The 18,408-nt window shown below is 41.6% G+C and overlaps 3 protein-coding genes across 3 annotated transcripts; 1 reads left to right on the forward strand and 2 right to left on the reverse strand.

Moving 5' to 3' along the window:
- Positions 1 to 1,025: 1,025 nt before the first annotated feature.
- wbp2nl (WBP2 N-terminal like) lies at positions 1,026 to 7,019 on the reverse strand. Its single transcript, XM_039656982.2, has 8 exons — positions 6,806 to 7,019; positions 5,216 to 5,324; positions 2,418 to 2,556; positions 2,240 to 2,332; positions 1,840 to 1,980; positions 1,676 to 1,756; positions 1,509 to 1,594; positions 1,026 to 1,421 (listed from the first exon to the last, which is right to left on the reverse strand). Exons 1-8 carry the CDS (start codon positions 6,862 to 6,864, stop codon positions 1,368 to 1,370), a joined length of 762 nt encoding a protein of 253 aa, XP_039512916.2. The 5' UTR covers positions 6,865 to 7,019; the 3' UTR covers positions 1,026 to 1,367.
- Positions 7,020 to 7,438: 419 nt separating this feature from the next.
- On the reverse strand, positions 7,439 to 9,376 carry rrp7a (ribosomal RNA processing 7 homolog A). The gene is made up of 7 exons (XM_089128989.1): positions 9,261 to 9,376; positions 8,887 to 9,035; positions 8,505 to 8,624; positions 8,194 to 8,317; positions 8,020 to 8,117; positions 7,703 to 7,910; positions 7,439 to 7,626 (listed from the first exon to the last, which is right to left on the reverse strand). Exons 1-7 carry the CDS (start codon positions 9,310 to 9,312, stop codon positions 7,541 to 7,543), a joined length of 837 nt encoding a protein of 278 aa, XP_088985115.1. The 5' UTR covers positions 9,313 to 9,376; the 3' UTR covers positions 7,439 to 7,540.
- A 1,163-nt stretch (positions 9,377 to 10,539) lies between these two features.
- Positions 10,540 to 14,529, forward strand: LOC148981797 (uncharacterized). The gene is made up of 6 exons (XM_089128994.1): positions 10,540 to 10,686; positions 12,730 to 13,041; positions 13,139 to 13,453; positions 13,788 to 13,826; positions 13,975 to 14,055; positions 14,162 to 14,529. Exons 1-6 carry the CDS (start codon positions 10,626 to 10,628, stop codon positions 14,215 to 14,217), a joined length of 864 nt encoding a protein of 287 aa, XP_088985120.1. The 5' UTR covers positions 10,540 to 10,625; the 3' UTR covers positions 14,218 to 14,529.
- The last annotated feature ends 3,879 nt before the right edge of the window (positions 14,530 to 18,408 follow it).

The raw sequence follows: 18,408 nt of genomic DNA on the forward strand, positions 1-18,408 counted from the left end.
CCAAAATAGCCTAGCCAAAGAGGCAGCATATAACAAGTGTATATGTATGACTAATTTTTATGATGTGAACAAGGTTGAAGAGTACCACCAAAGGTAGACTTATAATATAAAGGGGAAATTTATTATTTCAATAATAGAATACGAATTTAAATAGACTGATCACCTAACTGTTGAGGACACGACTAAAGGATAGGCTCTTTAGTTACCGCGAGATTATATTAATATCAAGGACGGGATATTGTATAATTAGGAACGGTATTAATCGGGAGATTCCATCACATGGGGGCTCGTCCGGGATTTTCTTTGGATAACTCAAAAAGTGTACTCTAGTACAGTACCTGTGGGATAATAATGTAGTAAATCTACATACCAACGTTTACATGGTTTGAACCCTCAGTACTGTTTCTGCCCATGAGGGGGCGCTGTTGGGCTGGGGAATAAAGACGACACTAGATAAAGAGTCCACAGGTGTTACTCTCACAATACACAAGAGGATACGACTTACTCAAGTAAATGGTCTTTGTTACTGTCCACCTCTGATGATGATAATGATGACGAAGAACACACGCTGATCTACATAATGAGATGAGACAGTATATTAAAGATTTTAATGAGGAGGTAAGCTGCTTCTTCTTTCAAAGAGCAAATCACAAAATAAAACACTTCTTCATTAGCTACTATCACTTACTGTTAGCCGACAGACACTCTTCCCATTATCAAAGCCAATTTTATACAAAATAACCGTTTAAATGCTTAGGATGTTTGTGTTGTAAGAATACAGGGAGATTTTTAAAACATTAAGGCAATATTTTCTCAGTCAAATCATATTATTTCCTATTGATTCAATAGGACACGTGAGCTCACTAGGGAATACCAATATGGCGGCGCGGTGGCGTCACTGATGACATCATCGCTCACCTGTTGCCGGAGGGCATTCTTACACCATGGCTTGTGTGACGTGTGTGAAGAGCTGTAACATGAACAGGATCTGCAGTGTGTTTGTCTGAACAGAAACACTAAACCACTGAGAGAATATACAGGTTTAATTCCACCGCCAACATCTCACACACACACACACACACACACACACTTCAGCTCTACTGTTACCATCTGTGAGTATTTGAATTACATTATCAAAAGGAATTTACAGAATTACCCAGACACACACACACACAGTCATCAGGATTAGAAAATGAGCAGGATGAAATACAGGTGTTAATTTCACTCTCGCTGGTTAAATATTAAAGTCAGAGTGTATATCTATGAAAACTGCTGCTTTCATCACACAGAATCAGATGAAAACTGTCGGAAACGAGTCGCTGTGATCCAGTCCGTGATCCGGTCCGTGATCCAGTCCGTGATCCGGTTCACATGTTCTTCTTGTCGGGATTCTCAGGAGGATAATATGGAGGAGGCTGATCCTGATGAACAACACGAGGAATCATTCGAAACGACTCACGATCACTGAATCACCAGTAGAAGTGTGTGTGTGTGTGTGTGTGTCTCACCATGGGCATGTAGACGCTGTGAGGGTTGCTGGGATTGTAAAATGCACTACTGGCTGCTTCTGCTGCTTTGGCATTTCCTGGAGCAACTATAAACGACACACAGAGATCAGATCATGTGACTAAAGACCCAGTATACTGTGTGTGTGTGTGTGTGTGTGTGTGTGTACCTGGTGGCGGACACCAGTCCTGTGGGGGTCCGGGATACGGAGGAGGCGGAGCCATGTACATGGGAGCGCTGGGATACACACCTGTTCAAAAGCACAGTTCATCAGTACAGAAGCGTTCATCAGCTGAGTGTGTGTGTGTGTGTGTGTGTGTGTGTGTGAGGTACCTGCAGCAGTGGGGGGATATGGGTAGGGGTTGTACGCGGCCTGAGGCATGCTGGGATACGAGTACGGCTGAGGCATGGCTGGACTGGCGTATCCGTTCATCCCTGCGGCCGATCCGTTCTGAGCCGGAGGACCTCGAGACGCTGACCAACACACACACACACACACACACACTCATTAATATATTGACATACGTGTGTATTTGTAAAACACAAGGGCTACGCACTCTCTTTTGACAAGCATTCACATGAATAAGAGCGGGATCATAAAAAATAAAAGATGACAGAATTTATTTATTTAAAAGTCGCAGCATTTTGCATCATAATCGTATAGGCCTGACATCGCGATTGTGATTTGATTAATCGCGCAGCATCAATAAATCGTCAAACAAATCAAACGTACCGTTGGTGGCGAGTTTGAAGAGCTGCTGTCCGAGCTCGATGGCGCCTCCGCTGGGGAAACACATCTTAAAGTTGGACTGGCCTTCCCAGCCGCCTGAGACACACACACACACACGTGAACACAGCGCTATAAGAACACACACACTCAGTGCAGGTGCATGCTGGGTAAAGCACTCTACCTCCCGCCTCGGCTTTGATCAGGCCCTGGATGTAGTTGGCGGCGAACACTGGCTGCTCGATGCTGCAGTTCTTCATCAGGTAATACGGGAACATGAAGGAGCAGAACTTGTCTTTCATCACACTGCTCACAAACACCATCTGAAACACACACACACACACACCAGTGTTGTCACCATACCAAAAGTTGAGTTGTACACGTAATACAAAAGTAAATAAAACATCTCCAGTCAACTAGCAGAGCATTCATTCAGTTCGCTATTAAATAAGAGATCTAGCGCTAACATCTGTCGGGGTTTTAAATCAAGCGGAGCGCTCTTTTTTGCTGCTATCAGTGTCATGGGTACAGCGTTATCTGGTTAACCTGTGTTTGGGTCAGTTATGGGTTAGTTAGCATGTGTTTGGGTCAGTTATGGGTTAGTTAGCATGTGTTTGGGTGGGTTATAGATTACTTTAAACTCTATCGGGTCAGTTATGGGTTAGTTAGCATGTGTTTGGGTGGGTTATAGATTACTTTAAACTCTATCGGGTCAGTTATGGGTTAGTTAGCATGTGTTTGGGTGGGTTATAGATTACTTTAAACTCTATTGGGTCAGTTATGGGTTAGTTAGCATGTGTTTGGGTGGGTTATAGATTACTTTAAACTCTATCGGGTCAGTTATGGGTTAGTTAGCATGTGTTTGGGTGGGTTATAGATTACTTTAAACTCTATCAGGTCAGTTATGGGTTAGTTAGCATGTGTATGGGTGGGTTATAGATTACTTTAAACTCTATTGGGTCAGTTATGGGTTAGTTAGCATGTGTTTGGGTGGGTTATAGATTACTTTAAACTCTATTGGGTCAGTTATGGGTTAGTTAGCATGTGTATGGATGGGTTATAGATTACTTTCAACTCTATTGGCTCAGTTATGGGTTAGTTAGCATGTGTTTGGGTGGGTTATAGATTATTTTAAACTCTATTGGGTCAGTTATGGGTTAGTTAGCATGTGTTTGGGTGGATTATAGATTACTTTAAACTCTATCAGGTCAGTTATGGGTTAGTTAGCATGTGTATGGATGGGTTATAGATTATTTTAAACTCTATTGGCTCAGTTATGGGTTAGTTAGCATGTGTTTGGGTGGGTTATAGATTACTTTAAACTCTATTGGGTCAGTTATGGGTTAGTTAGCATGTGTTTGGGTGAGTTATAGATTACTTTAAACTCTATTGGGTCAGTTATGGGTTAGTTAGCATGTGTTTGGGTGGGTTATAGGTTACTTTAAACTCTATTGGGTCAGTTATGGGTTAGTTAGCATGTGTTTGGGTGGGTTATGGGTTACTTTAAACTCTATTGGGTCAGTTATGGGTTAGTTAGCATGTGTTTGGGTGGGTTATAGATTACTTTAAACTCTATTGGGTCAGTTATGGGTTAGTTAGCATGTGTTTGGGTGGGTTATAGATTACTTTAAACTCTATTGGGTCAGTTATGGGTTAGTTAGCATGTGTTTGGGTGGGTTATAGGTTACTTTAAACTCTATTGGGTCAGTTATGGGTTAGTTAGCATGTGTTTGGGTGGGTTATGGGTTACTTTAAACTCTATTGGGTCAGTTATGGGTTAGTTAGCATGTGTTTGGGTGGGTTATAGATTACTTTAAACTCTATTGGGTCAGTTATGGGTTAGTTAGCATGTGTTTGGGTGGGTTATAGATTACTTTAAACTCTATTGGGTCAGTTATGGGTTAGTTAGCATGTGTTTGGGTGGGTTATAGATTACTTTAAACTCTATCAGCTCAGTTATGGGTTAGTTAGGGTGTGTTTGGGTGGGTTATAGATTACTTTAAACTCTATTGTGTCAGTTATGGGTTAGTTAGCATGTGTTTGGGTGGGTTATAGATTACTTTAAACTCTATTGGGTCAGTTATGGGTTAGTTAGCATGTGTTTGGGCGGGTTATGGGTTACTTTAAACTCTATCGGGTCAGTTATGGGTTAGTTAGCATGTGTTTGGGCGGGTTATGGGTTACTTTAAACTCTATCGGGTCAGTTATGGGTTAGTTAGTATGTGTTTGGGTGAGTAATGGGTTACTTTAAACTCTATTGGGTCAGTTATGGGTTAGTTAACATGTGTTTGGGTGGGTTATAGATTACTTTAAACTCTATCAGGTCAGTTATGGGTTGGTTAACGTGTGTTTGGGTGGGTTATAGATTACTTTAAACTATCAGGTCAGTTATGGGTTAGTTAGCATGTGTTTGGGTGGGTTATAGATTACTTTAAACTCTATCAGGTCAGTTATGGGTTAGTTAATGTGTGTTTGGGTGAGTTATAGATTACTTTAAACTCTATCAGGTCAGTTATGGGTTAGTTAGCATGTGTTTGGGTGGGTTATAGATTACTTTAACCTCTATTAGTTATGGGTTAGTTAGCATGTGTTTGGGTGGGTTATGGGTTACTTTAAACTCTATTGGGTCAGTTATGGGTTAGTTAGCATGTGTTTGGGTGGGTTATGGGTTACTTTAAACTCTATCGGGTCAGTTATGGGTTAGTTAGCATGTGTTTGGGTGAGTAATGGGTTACTTTAAACTCTATTGGGTCAGTTATGGGTTAGTTAGCGTGTGTTTGGGTGGGTTATAGATTATTTTAAACTCTATCAGGTCAGTTATGGGTTAGTTAGCATGTGTTTGGGTGGGTTATAGATTATTTTAAACTCTATTGGGTCAGTTATGGGTTAGTTAGCATGTGTTTGGGTGGGTTATAGATTATTTTAAACTCTATTGGGTCAGTTATGGGTTAGTTAGCATGTGTTTGGGTGGGTTATAGTTACCCTGTACTGTGTGAGGAAGACGGAGCCCTTCTTGGTCCCCTTGAACAGGTCGTTCTTGGGTGTGATGTCACTGAAGGACAGTTCGACGTTCTTACATTCTCGTAAGATGCTGAAAGACCAGGATGAAAACAGGAAGTGAGGTCACAATGGGAACTCAAGCGCACAGAACAGCCGCAGTTTCTCAACAGATGTGAACAAACACTGTTACTACAGTTCCTGTGGAAATCACCGCACTGGCTCTAATGATGATGATGATGATGATGTTAAATCCTACTTCTTCTGACACCCTTAACTGGGACGTTTGATGGCTCATTTTCAGTGTAGTCGACGTAAACCACAGGCTAACTATATGATTAAAGATACAATATGCAGGACCTTTGCAGTAAAATATCCAAAAACCACTAGGCCAACGTTATATATTTTAGTTGATAATTTACAATATCCCAAATATTTCCCACTATTTGTAAATCATGAGAAAATTGCGATTTAAACCAAGGAAACGAGGCGTGTGAGCAGGGATGAGGAGTCACCAATCAATAACATCACATCCGCGTTACCCCCCGTTTCCGCGTTTCCAGTAACCATGGCGACAGACGTTGATAAATGGGTTAAGTCTAGCAGGACACTCACCCTGTTGGTGTTTTGTTCGCATTATGGATCATGGTAAGTAGACTTTGAGACAAGAGGGCTAGAACGAAGATCAACATCTTTCCAGATCCCGAGAGCTCCACGTCCGCGACTAACCTCGACTCGACAGAGACGCGAGTGTTGCATGCACTTTATTAGACGGGTGAGCACATATACATAAAACTATTCAATGTTATTTAGTTCAATATGATGAAATGTTAGAATATGATCTGTATGTTATTCTAATGTTGATCTAGCTTACTGCGAGTCTCACACAGCCAACACACAACAAATGCTGTTTAGTGTGATAGTGAAACTGTTAGAGCAAGTGAAGCAGCGCTGTGTTTCCTCAAGTTTAATTCCTCTAATAAACTGACCTGTGCGAGTAATTCAGCACTTGTGTGTTTAGTTTGGTAGAATGAAATGTTCTTGTTCCGCTATATCCGCGGGACTCCCGTTGTGTGGCGCTATTCGTCTAGCAATCGCATGATAAAATCATCGCTGTCACTCATCCATAAAAGATCCATCAGCCTAACGACAAGATCCATAATTCTGCTTAATGCAGAATATACGTCACTATAACGTTAAGTGATTGTAAGAAGTTAGCGACGCCTGGTGGCGAAAAATCCTGCATAGTGTGCCTTAAATAGCAGACTATTATGATTCATCACATTATAGATCTAATTCAACACATGGTTATTTGTCAAACTAATATAGATTATGATTTGATACGTGTTTCATAAGGATTAGCAGATCTGTAAGTTACACGATGACACCGTGCCAATCAGATTCGGTTAAAATAAAAACAACACAATACATAAACAACATACAAGATGGATCCTCCGCGCGAGTGTTATATCAGAGGGTATGTGTGTGTGTGTGTGTGTGTGTGTGTGTTATATCAGCGGGTATGATGTGTGTGTGTTACTGGGATTATGTGTTGTTGTTGTGTGTGTTTGGTACCTCTCTCCGGCCTGGATCAGCACTCCTCCGTTCGGGTGATGGTTCTGGTTCAGCGTCATGTTCTCCCGCCGATCAGGACTCGACTAAAGCGGATGTTAACTTCAGCGCGATGGTGTTTAATAAAAGAGTGTGTTATTATGTGCGATCACTCACTGACGGTCCTCTCGGTAAACAGTTGCGCACTTTATTTCCGGCAACACGTGACTGCTCTCCGCTGATCACGTGGTCTGTGCTGTGACGTGTCAGGTCTGGCTCATTTCGCAACTTCACAACACGATTTTATCGTTTTTGATGGTAAACTTTTTGTTGTTGTTAAAGAACTCCATATTTTGACGATATGTGATATTTTTGAAAATGTAAATAATATGAATAAAATTTAATTTAAAATAAGAACATACACGGACAAATATATATATATATATATATATATATATATATACAAACACTAATAACTCAGCTCAAAAGATAACCACTTTTAAGTGTTCAATTAAAAACACTGGAAACAAGATGTTCTTGAGGGGTAACCGACATTTGACACACACACACCATTGTGAATTATTTTTATATCATAAACACAAATAATTAAAAGACACAGTTCCATGAAAGTGTAAATAAGACACATTCACTCACTACTGTAATCAGACAACTTTATTTCAAATGAAGATGTATGTAAACAAACAGTACAGCTGAAGGGGATTGTGGGTAGTGGAGTCATCAGAAGGGGATTGTGGGTAATCAGAAAGGCCTGAACTTCCTCTGCGCTCTCAGGACTGCGATCCTCTGCTTGTCCTCCTCAAACTTCTTCCTCAGCTCAGCGATATCTGAAACAGAGAGACACGCTCAGCATCATGGGAAGGCACTCTGAGACGTGAACACCACACACACACACACACTCACGCTCTCTCTGTGTGTTCCTGTGCTGCCACGAGTAGAAGTTGAGCAGCTCCTTGCGCTTCCTCTTCCTGTCCTCTTTCTGGAGCGTCCTCTGATTGGCCGTCTCGCTGTGGGGGCGTGTCTTCGCTCCTCGACTGCCCTTGGCCACCTTCACCCACCCCTCCTCATCCTCCTGCTGTTGCTCCGCCTCCTGCTTCTGAAGCTCCGCCTCCTGACAGCACATCATCAATAGTTAATGAGCTACAGTACAGATGTTTTGTAGTGATGTAGTGTGTGTGTGTGTGTGTGTGTGTGTGTGTGTGTGTGTGTGTGTGTGTGACCTCTTCCTTCCGTTTGTCGAACTCGTTCATGAACTGGTCGATGTCCTGCTGCAGAGACGAAGCTTTGACCAGAGACTTTGAGTACTGCTGGATCCACTCTACACACACACACATCATCAGAACACACACACAGGCCGTGATCATCATGAGAGTGTGTGTGTGTGTGAGACTCACTGTGGACGCCGGTGCGCACGGGTCTCTCTGCGCTGGAGACGATGAGCGGGAGTGTGTGTGGGTGCCGTTTGGCTGATCTGACACCCGACGCACTAATGAACACGATATAGGCCACTCTGAAACACTACACACACACACACACACACACACACACACACGAGAGAGAGAGAGAGAGAGAGAGAGAGAGAGAGAGAGAGAGAGAGAGAGAGAGAGAGAGAGAGAGAGACAGACTCAGTGAATGTGAGTCTTTAGTGTGTGTGTGAGTCTGTAGTGTGTGTGTGTGTGTGTGTGTGTGTGTGTGTGTGTGTCACCTGTGTCTGCGCAGGTCTGAAGTATCCGCTCGTGTCGCCGGATTCTGACACTCCTGGTTTCTCACACACTTCCACCGACTCGATCGCACCAAAGCGGCTGAAGACGTGTCTGAGAACATCCTGCACACACACACACACGCACGCACGCACACACACACACACACACACACACACACACACACACACACACACACACACACACACACACATCTGTGTGTAAAAACAACAACAACAATACACAACTGTGTACCTGTGTGTGTGTACCTGTGTGCAGTAGGGCTGTGTGTGTGTGTGTGTACCTGTGTACAGTAGGGCTGGCTGTGTGTGTGTGTGTGTGTGTGTGTGTGTGTGTGTGTGTGTGTGTGTGTGTGTGTGTGTGTACCTGTGTGCAGTAGGGCGGCACGTTGAGCACGAACAGTGTTCGCTCCAGCGGTCGGTGTGTGTTGGACTCGGATCGGACGCGATGCTCTTTCACACACAGCTGATGAAGAGCAGCATGAGCGTCATCCTCACTGAACCTCAGCGACAGCACTGACACACACACACACACACACACACACACACACACACACACACACACACACACAATCAATTACTAAACTCCAATCGCTGAGACATTAGAATGAATCACTCAAGCGCGAGTCGAGTCTAGTGAGTCGACTCGCGAGTTCATCGTGCAACCTGGATGGTTATCATCATCACGAGTGAATATACGCATGTTGTTTAATTTATAAACGTTAATGAATTCATTTTTACCAGTAAAACCTCCAGGAATGACCCACGCTTGTTGATCTCCGGACGGCGCCATCTTCGTTTACACGAGTCACCGAAGACAGAGGCGCAATGGCTGCTGGGAACTGTAGTTGCGCTGAATGTGAAAATATCGTCATCCGAAGAATATGATTGCATTAGGAAAATATTGTGCTCTAAAATTACAAAAATACCGTAAAGGTTGATAATTAGACTCAAGTCTTCTAAAGATTTGTTTGTTTTTGTTTCTGAGGTAAATGTAACGTCACGTGACATTCTCTAGCTGTACATTGACCCTTTTCCACTGTTGAAAAACACTGATTATCGATATTATGTATGAGGGATATACATTTCGGTAATGTGTGCTGTATCTCTCAACACACATATTGTTCATTCGTGTTTATTTACCATAACTAGTAAAGAGTAAGAGATGATCAGTTCACTGAGGCGTATACAGCGATCTGTCAGTCACATTTACAAGCGCTAAACCCGCATTTATTGTTTGAATTTCGTGATTCTCAGCCTCGACAGCCCTGCATTGAGTAACATTAATGTCCATAACACACCACTGAGGACTTTGTTCTGGATGATATTTGCGTTGACCAGCAGGTGTCGCTGTGTGCTTTCGAAACCATGAGAAATCAACCACTAATAAACACATCAGGCTGGGAAGAAGCTTCATCTCACCATCACTACCTTCAGCTTCACTAAGCTCAACAGTTATACGGTATATTAGCAAAAATTACTATTTTCATCCTTCATTCCGACCCTGTCTGAATACATTACTGGTTTTAGTGGTGTGTCTGTTAAAGGGATAGTTCACCCCAAAAATGAAAAAGCTGTCAGTAATTACTCTCCCTCGTGTTGTTCAACCCCGTAAGACTTTCGTTCATCTTCGGGACACAAATTAAGATATTTCTGATTAAATCTGAGAGCTGGATCACTCCTCCATCGGCTTCTATGGGATTGAAACTTGCAAGCCCAGAAAAGTTATTAAAGACATCATTAAAACAGCCCAAGTGACTACAGTGGCTCAATATGTTTATCAAGAGATGAAAAATACTTTTTGTGCACAAAACCCCCCAAAAATAACAAATTTATTTTAACTATTCCTTCTCTGTGGGGCTCGAGTTTGTTCACGTAGGCTAGTGTAACGCGCAGCGCTTCTGTGTTGTACGTCTACAGAGGACAGAGATACACTGCTATAATGTCACTATAGTAACGGATGTAAACACTCAGTTCATCACATCAGAGGAAGTTAATAACCACAGGAGGAGCTGATGATGATTAAAGGAGGAGCTGTAACTATATATAATGAAGAGGAAGAGCTGTAACTACATCTAATGAAGAGGAAGACGGACAGAAGCAGAAATGTCTGATCAGTGTGATCTGTGTCTGCTGGGACTGATCATTCTCTCTTCACTTCTCACAGGTAAAGAAATCTGTATTTTCTCTAAACACATTTAGTGGAATTAGTCTGGAAAGAGTTGATTTGAACATGCTCAGTTTATTCTTGCACACATTCACGTTGTGATCTCAGAGTTGTGTATTGATACACACAGATCATACTGTATTATTCCTGATACTGGACATATAGTGTCACTCAAACATCTGATGATGAAGAATGATCTTCATATTAAGAGTGTGTCAGTGATTTGAACAGCTCTGATAAACACTCATAGTTTATTCTGGAGAGTGTGTTGTAGAAAAATACTGTGATTGAGTCTTCTGCTTGTTATGCTGGTATATTTTATTATTTTATTTATATATATATATATATATATATATATCATAATGATCACTGAGATATGATCATTATGATATATATATATATAAATAAAATAATATTTCTCAAAGGTTGCAGAGAAATTGATGGCTGCGCAAATCACTAATTATTTGAATAATAGTTCTTTTGTTTTACATCCAATGCAATTTGGCTTCAGAGCAAACTATTCAACTGAGATGGCAAATTGCTATTTCACTGAGAAAGTTAAGTTTCTATTAGATAAAGGAGGGGTTGTCGGGGCTGTGTTTCTTGATTTAAAAAAAGCCTTTGACACCGTAAACCACAGAATTCTGTTGTCTAAATTATCAAGTTTTAATTTCTCTCCACATACGTTGAGATGGATCGAATCATACATATCAGGTCGCACACAGTTTGTTAGTATACAGAATTATAAGTCAGCTCCTCAAAGTATATCCACTGGTGTTCCACAAGGATCTATTTTGGGTCCTTTACTTTTTATGTTGTACATCAATGATCTTCCATCTGTCTGCCCTAATTCTAACATTCAAATGTATGCAGATGACACTGTTATTTATATACCCGGAAATAGTGCCTCACAAGTTGCAAACGAACTTACAGAATCCCTGGTTCATGTTGCGGCGTGGCTTGAACAATGCTGCTTACAGTTAAACATCTCTAAAACAGTGTGTATGTTTTTCACCAAAACTAAGAATTTAAGTATAGTGCCAGATGTATTTGTATCAGGGGAAAGATTACAAGTTGTATCTGAATTTAAGTACCTTGGTATTTTGATTGATTCCAAATTTTCATTTAAGGCACAGGTTAAAAAGGTCTGTAAGAAGGTCAGATTTAGTTTATCAAATTTTAGATTTATTCGTGATTATATGTCGTCTGAAGCCGCTTTGATGTATATGCATTCCATGATTATTTCTCATATTAGGCTACCTACTGTTTAACTACTTGGTCACATGCTAATATTACTACTCTGAAACCACTAGAGTCTTTGTATAAACAGTCACTAAAAACTCTTGACAAGAAATCCGTTCGGTTTCATCACTGCTCAATATTAAAAAAATACAACTTGCTAAGCTGGGATAACTTAATTAAATATGTACATATCTGTTTACTGTTTAAGACTATACATAGCCTGTCTTCGTCATTAAAACAGTTTGTGAACATTAGAACAACTGCTCACAGATCTACAAGGGGAGGGGAAAGAGGGGACTGTATTATCCCTCTCAAAAGAAGTACCTTTAGCCAGTCTGTGTTTTCGGTCAGAGCTGCAAGGGAATGGAACTCCGTCCCATCAACAATTAGACAATTGCATGCTTTTGGTTCTTTTCAGTCTCATCTTAAAAAATGGTTACTGACAAATCAGCACTGTCAACATTAGTATTGTATTCTTGATAATAGATTGTTCCAATTGTTCTTGGCTTTGTCCCTCTCTTGTGTAGCAATCTTTCTCTTTCTCTCTCTCATATATTTTTTTAATTTTTATTTATTTATTTAGATAATATGTTTATTTTATCTTTTTTTTTTTTTTTTTTTTGTATATGTGTCTCTGTTTTTAGGGTGACTGTGTAACATTCTGTCAAGGGTCTACGGATGAAAAATAGCCTCTTGGGCTAATTCTGGCACGTTTACACTTGTTTATTAATGTGCATTGATCCTGTAAATAAATAAATAAAATAAATAAATAAATAAATAAAAATATATACTGCGTTTCAGGAACCAGTGGAGTGGAGGATGTGTTCATCAGTTCTGGTGTAGATGTCCGTCTGTCCTGTAATAAACATCTTTCTGACTGCAAATCAACATCATGGATCTACTACAACAGATTCACAGAGATAGTTGAACTGATTACTGGAGGGATAAAGAATAAAGACACAGAGAGACATGAGAGACTGAGTCTGGAGTCTGACTGCTCTCTGAACATCAAGAACGTCACAGAAGAAGATTATGGAGATTACACCTGCAGACAATATGTGAATTACAGACAACACGGCCCTGATGCACGTGTTTCTCTGCATGTTCTTCATGGTGAGTTTATGATTATGTGTTCAATATAAAAAGAGCAGATTCTCCCTTTAAACTCAGATGATGATTGAAGAGTCTGTGATTTGTGTCTTGTGTTCAGTTTCAGTGTCTCCATCTTCATCCATCAGTCCAGGCCGCTCTGTGTCTCTCTCCTGTCAGTTTTATTGTAGAGACTCCTGTGATTTGGTCAGTTCTGGAGGATTTAAGCTGTTGTGGGTGAATCAGGCTGGTGTTGATCTGAAGACAGACTCCAGATATCAGATATCATCATCATCATCATCATCATCATCAGATCACTGTATCATCACTCTGACTACAACACTCCTGGATGAAGATGACAACAGAGAGTGGAGATGTCAGCTTACTCTGGGAAATCAAGTCCAGACGTCAGTCAGATACACTGTCAAGTATTCAGGTGAGGAAACAGTGTTAGAAGAGCCTCATGATGTCAGGAACACTGAGGTCTATCAGTATCACTGAACCAGAACAAACTAAGGGAACAAAAGCTGCTTTGACTCTCACAGAAGAGGAACTCAAAGCGTTGCTTCAAACTAATGAACTGCAGTGAAGTCACAGTCCAACTGTTCACTCTTTATGTAATGTGATGATCACAGTTAAAATATGATGCTCATATTCTACAGGACCATTGGCACATTGAGTTGTGTTAGCTTCATTTCATGGACTCGTGTGGTGTGTGTAAACATGTAGAAGTGTGTGTTGACCTGAACTAACACACGTGATCTCCACAGGTGATCCGGCATCAGGAACTGCTGGATTATTATACAGAGGTACGACACGTTGATTTAGACGGACAGCTTTCTAACATTACACTATCAGTCCGTCTGTAAATGCTTCATCAATAACTGTTGATAGATGAAGACCCTTGACTTCAGTCATGTCCAGTTTCTCTTCTTCTTCCTCTCATGTTTCCTGCAGTGATTGTGAGTATTGTTGAGATGGCAGTGTTTGCTGCTCCTACTGTGATTCTTCTTCAGATCATCTGTGCAAGAAGAGCTGGTGAGTTTGAGCCGCACACACTCTGAAGATTCACACTCGTCTGATCTGAACATCTGCAATCATGATAAACACACACCAGAGGTCAGGCAATGCTTTTATTTTGCAGGGAGGAAGGACTCGAAGCCCCCGGAGGAAATAGAGATGCCCACAATATTACAGTAAAACACTGATGAGTTCACAATCTGCAGCAATATTTACAATAGCAAACACTTTTTTATCTCAATAATACTTTTATTAGGATTTCTTTTCATTTCTATGGATATTTGCCTACAGTCATGTTCTTGAGCTTCATCTGTAAACTGCTGTAAATATAATATTAAATACAGTAATGGACAGACTCAGACTGTATAATCGTCTCTCTGTTCTGTGTGATGGAGATGATCTGAGGATTATTGTATTATTGATTCCTCATCTGTTTTTCATGTTGAATGATTGCTACTAATATTCTTAATAAACCTCTGCAGTTGTGTTTAATATGTCTCCTTTCCTGAGATGTTCCCCTTCATGAGCTCGTAATGTATGGTAATATAGAAGAGTAAGTGTGAGTATTAAAGGCTCAAGTGTTGATGAAATATGTGTGTGTGCAGCACTGTGAAACCAGTGCAAGTTCATGAGGAGAGGAGTGACGTGCGTCTCTATAGCTAAAGACCATGTTTCTGAATGACAGACACTAGTGATGACATGTAGATGGAGAAGAGAAGCGGTCCCAGCACTGAGCCCTGAGGCACTCCAGTATCTAGATGAGAACAGTGATGGAGAAACCATGTTTCTGATGATGACATGTAGATGGAGAACATCATTGAGACAGTAGTCAGGAGTTCAGGGAGCCGGAAGTTAAATCAGTGGTGCTTGAGAAATACATCCCAGATCTATCTTCCAGATCATTTGTAGTGTTGATAAAGGAGGCTGGATCAGATCTGTTTTCCTCAGAGTAAACAACACATTATAATCTATGAGTAGAAATTGGAACTGATGCTAATAATGACTTTTAAATACTATAAAAATTGTTTTAATTCAGGAGTCATGAATAGTGGGAAATAATGTCATGATTTTATTTCTAGAATTGAACGCATGCAGGAAACTGCTCAAATAAGGAAGTGAAACTATCAGTAATGCTCTCGTGTGTTCAGAGCAGATGTGTGTTGCAGTGCACTTCTCAGACATGTTTAACACACATGTAAAGACACTTCACTGTGTCAATAAATATACATGATTTACACACTCATATTGTCAGGAGTGTGACAGCGCCAAAATGTGTGTTACATGGTTCATGATACTTTAACATATACACGTGTAGCGCCTCTCCCTTAGACTGAAGCGGGTTAGTTTATTGTTCGATCTCTCTAAGCAGCCTCTGAATATTATTAATGATTAGGGATGGGAACTGTAATAAAATATGTTGGGTTCCATTAACGATTATTTTAGTTTAGTTTAACTTTAATAAAGGAATATTTGGCCAAACTCCATTGCCTCATGATGAGAATTATAATAATAAATAGATTTCTCTTTAGAGGGCGAGGTGTCTGTGGACTGTGCTCTTTACGTGATTTCCGTAGTGTTTTTATAGCTGTGATCTCACTGTTGAGGTCTGGGAAACATGACTCACAGTTTGACCAGAATAGAGCCGTGATCATCTCTGAACACAGTTGATGAGTTTATAGACTGGTTCTGCTGGTTCTGGTATCGGTCTAGAGAGTTGGGGATCTGTCTCATCTGCTCTTTAGTGGACACATGGTTCCTCGAGTTTGGGCCTAATCAGACTGTTTGGATAGTCTGTGAGATCACGTAGGGATGAGACCAGACAAAGAGGTGAAGGTTCTGATAGGCCGAAGCAAGTCGATCACATGCATGCAGGGAGTATGGCGGGCGACGCAGCGTCTCGTTCCCTCTTAGGGAACCAGGGTTACAGTCATAACCTGAGACGCTCCCTTTCAAGGGAACTCGAGCTGGGTCGAGACCAGCAAATGCCTGCTCTGTGTGAAGTCATTGCGCACACTAAGAAGCAAACACCCTAGACCACGGAGTGGAGCCTAGATCCAACTCATAGCCTTTGAGGCAGCCGTACTCCTAGTGTCTTGGTCAGACGCCTCACAGTACCGCAAAGGAAACGTACTACAGGGTGTCTCCCCAAGGATACGTGGCCAGCAGCTAAGGCCGCCATGTACACCTTTAGTGTGGAGGGGGATAGACCTGCGGGAACTCCAGCACTGCAACCACAGGGCAGATAACTGGGTCCAGCTGGTGCTCTCCGAACCAGTGAACAATCTCCAGTTCAAGGTGTCGAGTTTCCTCGTGGAGGAGCTCTGGAGTTGAGGATGGCCTCAATAATCAAAGAGTCGAGAGACCTGAACTTAAGAGCTCAGGGGACCCTCAGAGGACAAGCCCAAAGTTTCCTCAATTCTGGGCGGGAGGAAGGATCAACTGGAGTCAGTTCTTCAGGAACCAGCACACACAGACGTACGCCAGACATGGGCTTCAGCTCTCGCACTCCTCGTGTCCAGCCACTCTTGAACAAGACACAGCGGCAGAAGCGCCTCGCCTGGGCTGAAGACAGAAGGACTGGACCGCTGCCGAGTCGGCCAGAGTCATGTTCTCTGATGAAAGTAAATTCTGCATTACCTTTGCAAATCAAGGTCCGAGTCTGGAGGAAGAGGAGCGGCACAGAATCCACGCTCCAGTGTAGTCTCCACAGTCAGTGATGGTCTGGCCATGTCATCTGCTGGTGTCGGTCCACTGTGTTTTCTGAGGTCCAAGGTCAACGCAGCCGTCTACCAGAAAATAAAAGTGTGTAAGCGGTGTCTCTGGTCGTAATCAGTCCTTCACTGACCAGCAGAATGCTAGCGTATTATGGGCAACAACAACTCAAGCTGTAAGAAATGAAAAGGACATAAGAACTCGTTCATTCAACTTTCGACCTATAACCCATGTTGAACTCGCAAAACCTACGATCAAATCTGAGATTTCTCAACGGCAATCGGGTGAAAGAGACGCATTTAGCCGTCTAGCCCCATAGAGTCCCATTCACTCATTCACTCACAGCACAGTAAAGCTGTAAATCTCGATTCCCTCCTGAACATTTGATCGTCTTTTACTTTAATCTGATGTTTTATCTCTTTCTCTTATAGTACTACAACTGTAGAATACTTTTAAGGCCCTGTTTACACGAGAACGCTCGCGGGTGAAAACTGTAAAAAAGTGAAACCACCGTCCAAAGTGGAAATCTTAAAAACGCTCCACCGCCACGTTCCCGTTTAAACGGTAAAAACGCAAAGGTATGCTTGACAGTGACCGTACGTTCACACCGCCGCCGACTTGAGCGTCTTAGAAGCTGTGGCCGCCCTGTCAAGGACTCTTGTCAAAAAGTACGGGGAAGCTTGTTGACGCTTTGGACGCTTTGAACGCTCTGACGTTGCAGGGAGAATAGAAGTGTCACAACATGAAATGTAATAAACAGAAAAAAACAAGCAATCCATTGAAGAAACCTTTTTTAATGCCAGCATTTTTATAACCGTTTTGGTCACATTTGGTCGGGAAAAAATAGTTAGATATTATTATTATTATTTGCGGTCAAATCGGTATCACCATGAGCAAATTAATTGCATTCCCGCTTTAAAATGAGCGTTGGTAAATATTTCAAAAAGTTCCCTGTAGCAAACAACGTCATGTCATAAATGATACTAAACCAGCAGGAATCACAGCAACAGCGATGATTAGCTTCTCTTGTCTCTAATGTTTTGGTAGGAACGATTTTGTATTTCTCCGGAATCAGCCGGCGGGAAGGACGTCTATATTCCGATTGGTTGCTGGCGTTTGCCGCTGAACCGCGTCACAGCTCATTAACATAAAGTTGAGCTTCTTTCATGACGCTCAAAACGCGACGCCGAGGATTTTGACGCTCCTTGCAGCTGAGAAAAGCCAGCTTCCATTGAAAATTAATGACTTCCGGCCGCTTTGGAAGCTCAAGTCGGCGGCGGTGTGAACGTACAGTGAGGTTTGTATACGCAGGCGCGCGGGCTTGGTGTTGTTGTAGTATGCACTCCTAGCCGCCTGAAGTGCATACTACATTGAATTTCACACACTTCTGCGTCACCATTTGCACGCGGATTTCCCACACAAAACGCTCGTCTAAACGCAGAATATAAAGTGATGACGCAACGCCACTTTTGTGTTTTCTCTTCAGAATTGTTTCCGTGTAAACATAGCCTAAATGTGTCCTGTAGATAAACTAGGATACTGAAGTTTTGTTTCCGAGTCTCTTCTGCTCACGAACAGTGTAATATTACTCCAGTGTAAATCAGCTGTAAATACTATAAGTGAATATACAGTAAAGTGTAATTTATCCCTGTGATGTTC

Source organism: Pimephales promelas, chromosome 3 (genome assembly GCF_988280905.1).
Source record: "Pimephales promelas chromosome 3, fPimPro1.hap1.1, whole genome shotgun sequence".
NCBI lineage: Eukaryota > Metazoa > Chordata > Actinopteri > Cypriniformes > Leuciscidae > Pimephales > Pimephales promelas.

Coding starts and splice junctions, on each gene's coding strand:
- wbp2nl (XM_039656982.2), bottom strand. CDS start 6,864: ATGACGCTGAACCAGAACCATCACCCGAACGGAGGAGTGCTGATCCAG. Junction 2,557..5,215: donor TCTTCCTCACACAGTACAGG/GTAACTATAACC, acceptor TGTGTGTTTCAG/ATGGTGTTTGTGAGCAGTGT. Junction 1,422..1,508: donor ACAGCGTCTACATGCCCATG/GTGAGACACACA, acceptor GTTGTTCATCAG/GATCAGCCTCCTCCATATTA.
- rrp7a (XM_089128989.1), bottom strand. CDS start 9,312: ATGGCGCCGTCCGGAGATCAACAAGCGTGGGTCATTCCTGGAGGTTTT. Junction 8,318..8,504: donor TCAGACCTGCGCAGACACAG/GTGACACACACA, acceptor GTGTGTGTGTAG/TGTTTCAGAGTGGCCTATAT. Junction 7,627..7,702: donor CAGGAACACACAGAGAGAGC/GTGAGTGTGTGT, acceptor TCTCTGTTTCAG/ATATCGCTGAGCTGAGGAAG.
- LOC148981797 (XM_089128994.1), top strand. CDS start 10,626: ATGTCTGATCAGTGTGATCTGTGTCTGCTGGGACTGATCATTCTCTCT. Junction 13,042..13,138: donor TTCTCTGCATGTTCTTCATG/GTGAGTTTATGA, acceptor TCTTGTGTTCAG/TTTCAGTGTCTCCATCTTCA. Junction 13,827..13,974: donor TGCTGGATTATTATACAGAG/GTACGACACGTT, acceptor TGTTTCCTGCAG/TGATTGTGAGTATTGTTGAG.